Source organism: Lactuca serriola, chromosome 4 (genome assembly GCF_051521515.1).
Source record: "Lactuca serriola cultivar US96UC23 chromosome 4, Lser_US96UC23_V15, whole genome shotgun sequence".
Lineage (NCBI taxonomy): Eukaryota > Viridiplantae > Streptophyta > Magnoliopsida > Asterales > Asteraceae > Lactuca > Lactuca serriola.
This window is the reverse complement of record NC_136411.1, coordinates 113,643,204-113,649,859: the sequence shown is the minus strand read 5'-3', so window position 1 is coordinate 113,649,859 and position 6,656 is coordinate 113,643,204. Positions and strand designations below refer to the sequence as shown.

Here is a 6,656-nt window from a genome sequence, read left to right as displayed (position 1 = left end):
CTAGAACAAAATTATAGACGATCCCTTTGGGGAAAAAAAAACATTATAAGTTACAATAATTAAAAGAGTCACATGAAATTGGAGATGTATCGGATCTGAAATGAGGGCCATAAATGTACTTTTTTGGTCACTCCAAAATATAAACCAATGGGGTGGAGCCCTCTTGGTTATTGGTCTTTTACATTTGGTATTTCTTTTTCCATGTTAATGAAAGTGCTTATCTATAAGTTTTTGCTAACAATTAGTAAGAAAAATTTCTCTTCGATTGATGCATGCTATCAGGTCGGATTATGATAGCTCGGATGTTTAATTTGTGTGAAAATTAAACTGAGGCCTAGTAAAATATCATTTTAAGTTTGCTGCTATTATATTCAAATTTAATGTTGATAGCAAGCTATCTCATAAATGCTCCCTACATGAGCATTATATAAGGGTCGTTTGTCACTAATACATTGAAACGGTTCAAAACAACTTTTCTAATATATATATATATATATATATATATATATATATATATATATATATATATATATATATATATATATATATATATATATATATATATATATATATATATATAGTTAGCCCATTTATTTGTATAGCTTTTAGTCGGCCCATGTTTTGTATTTAGCCCATTAGTCTTGTATCATGTATTTATTGGAATTTAAGGCTATGCGACTCATTATGGGAAAATCTGTAACATGGTATCCCACACTATACCCTAACCGTATACCCTTGCCCCTTGTCATCTCCCTCTTTGTGGCTGCATATTCTGCTTCTTTATCAATCTTTCCTCTTTTTTTGTTCTTTTCTTTGCTTCATGATGCCCGAATCAAGCTCCTCCGATCCGAAATCAAATCACACTGAAAAGATATATGGGATTACAAATATCAAACCTTATGTTCCTCTTCTTTTTGATCTTGATCGTCTCAATTATGATTCTTGGAAGGAGTTCTTTAAGACCCATTGCATCGGGTACAAAGTCTTTGATCATCTCGATGGCTCGTCAACAAATATTGATGATCAAGAATGGGAAACAGTTTTCAATATTGGCAAACAGTGGTTGTACGGATCCCTAACACAAACTGTTCTCCAATCCATCATTACATCTGACGCCATTACGACTGAAGTATGGAAAGCTATAAAAAATATTGTTGCATGAAAATAAAGAAACCAATACCATGGAGCTCGATGATGAATTGCGTAGGATTGTTATTGGAGACTTGTCTATAATGGAATATTGCAACCACATTAAGTCCATTGTTGATCTTCTAGCAAACATTGAAGCATCAGTAACCGAACACAATCGCGTCATCTACGCCATCAACAGGTTATGTTCATGTTGTCATTATTATGAGTCATTGAAACTCCTTGCCTATCTTTCTTGAGATAAGATCCATGCTTACACTTGAAGAACGTTCTATGATAAACGATCAAAATCGCATTGTTCAAGCCTCTCATTACTACCATTCATCCTCTTCAACGATCAACATGGTGCAGCCCCATCAAACTTTCAATTCAGCGAGTGGGGAAGTTTCTTGTCTTGGAAGCCTCCTCACCGAGGCATTCTTCCTGACCCATCAACTCTTGCACACACTGCCCCTCCGTGAACTCCCTCTCCTACCCCTAAGTCCCCAACAAATCAACAATAAAAACAACAATGGCCCACTCCAGCAACCCTATTTTCTTAGCGTTGGGCCCTGTAGACCTGAGCCCAACAACAAGCTCACTTCGTTGATGGTCCATCTCCTTATCAGCCCAATACATGGCCATTTTTTCTGTAGCTCACCTCCTAGGATTAGGCCACAACTCTTCCTTGGGAGTTTGGCACCATGATCCTTCAGGACCCGAGCAACACGGACTGTTATATGGACACAAAGGCAACCGCACACCTTCATGCTGACTCAGGTATGGATTGCATATACCAATCACTAAAGTTGGTTGGTCCTCTATTACATACAATCCCTTTCGTACTCTAACTCTTAAAAATGTCCTTATTACCCCTCAAATTATGAGAAACCTTATCTATGTTTGTCAATTTACTCATGATAATAAATACTCTATTAAATTTGATGAATTTGGTTTTTCTGTGAATGACTTCCTCACCAAACAAATCCTCATTCGATGTGATAGCACGAGTGATCTCTAGGTCCGGTTACTAGTCCAACTCCTCAAGCTTTTGTCACTACTAACTCTTCTCTTGGCACCAAAGACTTGGTCACCTTGGTTAACCTACTTTTCAACATTTAATTTCTAGTAATTCCATAGCATGTAATAAAAATGACTTTCCCTTACTCTGTCATGCGTGAAACTTGGCAAGCATGTGCATTTCTCTTTTGAGTTTTCTAAAACTAATGTCTAATTTCCCTTTCAAGTTATTCATTATGATGTGTGAACTTCTCATATTTCTTATTTTTTTTTATAAATCCAAAGTTCTTAAATATTTAGACCTTTACATTTTTTTTAATTAACCCATGTAATACATGGGTCTTATACCTTGTATAAAAAAAACTAAAACTAGATAAATTAATAGTTGAAAATAGTGTTTCATAAATTTTTAAAACATGACAATTTCATTAAAAATATGGTTTCATATGAAAACATTTTTCATAATAATATTACATTTTGAAATAAAAACTAGACAAAATCATACGGTAGATCCTTGTGTGGATTCAAGTTAATTGGAAAGCGCAATGGCGGTGAAACGACTCAACCAACCACAATTTCATCGATATGAAAGTGGGTCGCCGAATGCGGAAAGAATAATGGAAAAAATGGAGATATGAGGTGGCCACCATCTTTAAAGCATCACAGATGAAGATCTAAGAGAATGGTGGGAGAGGAACCCTATAAAAGTTTAGGAAATTTTTTAGCGCATAGGGCGCTCTATATCACGAGTGAGGTAATTGATAGTACGGAAGTGACTTGAAGGAGTCGATACCATTCTTGAGGAAGGTAAAAATAGGTGTGGAAAGTAGTATTGGGCTCGTACTACTAAAAGCACATGATGTATACCCGAGAAAAGGAATGCCTTGATGATTTAAAGAAGCTTCGGAAATATGAACATCTTCATGTGTATATTGATTGTTTATTGATTGTGTTTTAGCATGGTGGACACGTAGTAGAACATGAGGTTCGAGATCTAGATTTCATTAGGGCGCGGGCATTAAACCAATTGATGATGGGTCATGCGAGTTTATTGTGTCCGAGATTATGAGAGGCAACCTTGATGCGACTCCAGTGGTGTTTGGGTTAATCAAGGAGGGTATCATTGAGTTGACGGAAGAGCGCTTCCGGACCTTCAGAGTCGAGTTGGCTGTCGAGCAGCACGGAGCCCACACACTCTCCTTCAAGGATTTTCGAGGATAAGAGACACCATAGTTCTTTAGGGTGAAGGACCCCATTATCGGCAGGAGGTGGATAGCAAACATGGAGAACACCCAGATGACTAGTTTCTACCCCGAGAGGTCGAAGGTGAGGTTTGATGCAAGCTGTCTGAGGGAGAGAACTAGGACTGGTGGGAGGAGGTTCGTTATGCTCTAGGATCACCAGCCATTGAGGCCATAACCTAGTCGGATTTTGTCACCCGGTTTCGAGCGGAGTTTGCACCGGTTGTTGAGGTCAACAGCTAGCGAGGGAGTTCCAGGATATCCGCTAGATGACTGAGACTGCGGTGTATATCACCACCAAGTTTCGAAAGAGAGCTTAATTGGTACCCTAATATGTTGCAGACGAGGAGATGAAGAAGACTTGGTACCATGACATGATGAGATCAAATATCATGTAGTTCTTTAGTTATTCAACCTTTCCGTCATTGGAGGACATGACATCTAGGGCCTGGGAGCGGGAAATTGATTTGCATCACGTGCGGCAGGATGCATAACGGGGTTTGCAGGGTGGGTGGTTCGGGCTGCTATAAGTGCGGCAAGACAGGGCATTTCGACAGGGATTGCACTACTACCACCACCACTATTCATGCTTCAAGCCTGATCTGCTTTCATTGCAATCAGAGGGGCCACAAAAGGCCAATTCCCGAGTTTGATAGTAGGAGCAGTTGCAGCACACGTTTTGGTGAAATTAAGGACCGTAGATGGCCAAGAGGGCAAGGCGGCGACCCCTATAGTGAAGAGCAGGGTTTTTCAGTTGACGACAGAGGAGGCGCGTGTGAATCCTGATTCTTCTTTTCATTTATGCACTTTCATTATTGTTTATGCTTATATTTTATGTTTTAATGTTCAGAAACGCTCTTAGTGATCGAATTGCCTGTTCCGGTTCTTTTTGACTCAGGGGTTACACGATCATTTGTATCTTTTGAGCTCATCAAGAGATTTGATGATGCTCCCGGGGAGCTTGGTTACCTGTTAGAGGTGGAGATCTTCGATGATCCTTTAGTGAGGGTATCGAGAGTTCATCGGGGTTATACTCATGAGCTATTTCGAGAGAGATATCCGATTGATTTTGTTCCTATTCCTTTGAACGATAGCAAGATCATTGTGGGGATGGACTGCTTCAGCCCTAATGAGGTGATGATCGATTGATGGTACCAGTTAGTTAGGGTTCGAACACCAAGACAGAGAGAAAAAGGATGATTGAGGATGTGCCAATTGTTCGAGAGTATTCAGATGTATTCTCGGTGGACTTGCATGGAGTGCCTTCGGAAAGGCAGGTGGAGTTTTATATTGATCCGGTACCAGGTGTGACTCCGATAGATAAGACACCCTATCGGTTAGCATCGCTAGGGATGTAGAAGTTGTTTATGAAGCTGTAGGAGCTGTTAGACAAGAGGTTCAACAGACCGGGTAGTTCACCCTAGGAAGCACCACTTTTTTATGAAGAAAAGGACGGCTCCCACAAAATGTGCATCGATTATCGGGAGCTGAACAAGATAACAGTGAAGAATTTTTATCTGCTTCCGAGGATTGATGATTTGTTAGACCAGTTACAGGGTGCGTCTTGGTTCACCAAGATTGATCTGCATTCAGGCTACCATCAGATAAGAGTCAGAGATAAGAATGTCCAGGAAAGTGCTTTCAGGACTCGTTATGGTCATTACGAGTTCATGGTGATGCCTTTCAGGATAAGCAATGCCCCAGCCGCGTTCATGAATCTCATGAACCGTGTGTAGATCGACGCTGGATCGGTCTGTCATTGTACTTATTAACGATATCTTGTTCTATTCTAAGACCGAAGAGCAACATGAGGATCATCTGTGAGAGGTTCTGGAGACTCTAAGGATGGAGAGGCTTTATGCCAAGTTCTCCAAGTGTGAGTTTTGGTTGCATGAAGTGTAGTTTTTGGATCATCTTGTGAATGAGAAGGGGATATCGTTTGATCCGGCCAACATCAAGGTCCTGATGCAGTGGGATGTTCTGAACTCTCCATATGAGATTCAGAGCTTCTTGGGTTTAGTAGGGTATTATCGGAGGTTCATCGATAATTTCTCTAGGATCACAGTTTTGTTGACCAGGTTAATGAAGAAGGCATTTTCTTTCCATTGTGTAAGGCTTTGATTTTGACTCTACAAGAAGGTGTGGATGATTTCGTGGTATATTGTGATGCATCAATCACAGTATTGGGTGCGGTGTTGACGTAGAGGGGTCATATGGTAGCTTACGCTTCGAGGCAGTTGAAGCCTCATGAAGCGAATTATCCCACTCATGATTTGGAGTTAGGGGTGGTGGTTTTTGACCTCAAGATTTAGCGACATTACCTCTATAGGGTTCGTTGTACCATCTACACGGATCATTAGAGCGTAAGGTACTTGATGGATCACCCATGTCTAAATATGAGGCGACATAGGTGGTTGGATGTAGTGAAGGATTATGACTGTGAGATTTTATACCGCCTTAGAAAGGCCAATGTGGTGGCCGATACGTTAAGTCGTAAGGTGAGTAGCGCGTCTATTTGAGATTTGTGTTTAAATATGACACTGATTGCTCTACTTTTGGAGCAGATTCGCGGAGCCCAGGTTAAGAGTGTAAAAGATGAGCACCGAAAGAGTGAACGCATAGTAGGTCAGGTGACCTCTTTTAATTATGATAGTCAGGGATTGTTGACCTCGCATCGAAGAGTTTGGATTTCGTATTTAGGAGGTGCTCATCAGATCTTGTTGAAGGAGGCACACAAGTCAAGATTTTATACTCATCAGGGTGTGATAATGATGTACAGAAACCTCCAACCTGAATATTGGTGTCCCTACATGAAGCGGGATGTGGCTTGGTACGTGGAGAGGTGCTTGACTTGCAAAAAGGTTAAGGTCAAACATCAGCGACCTCATGGAAAAATGGAGTCATTAGGTATTTCCGTTTGGAAATGGGAAGAGATCACGATGTACTTCATCACAAAGTTGCCACGGACAACGTGGGGGGGATTAAATTTAGGTCATCGTAGATTGATTAACCAAGAGTGCAGATTTTATTCCTATTTAGGAGAGCATCTCTATGGAGAATTTGTCAAATGTTTTTATATCTGAGAGGTTGTGGCATGACATGGTGTTCTGGTATCAATGGTCTTGGATCGGGATGTACGCTTCACTTCCATATTATGGAAGAGATTTCATGAGTTAGGTACTCTTCTTCACTTCAACACGACTTTTCATTCGTAGACCGATGGTCATAGTGAGCGGGATATCCAGACTTTTGAGGATATGCTTTGGG

At 40.5% G+C, this 6,656-nt stretch overlaps 1 protein-coding gene across 1 annotated transcript; it reads left to right on the top strand.

Moving 5' to 3' along the window:
- Positions 1–823: 823 nt before the first annotated feature.
- Positions 824–1,162, top strand: LOC145098735 (uncharacterized). The gene has a single exon (XM_079036344.1). The coding sequence runs from the start codon at positions 824–826 to the stop codon at positions 1,160–1,162; it is 339 nt and encodes a 112-aa protein (XP_078892470.1).
- The last annotated feature ends 5,494 nt before the right edge of the window (positions 1,163–6,656 follow it).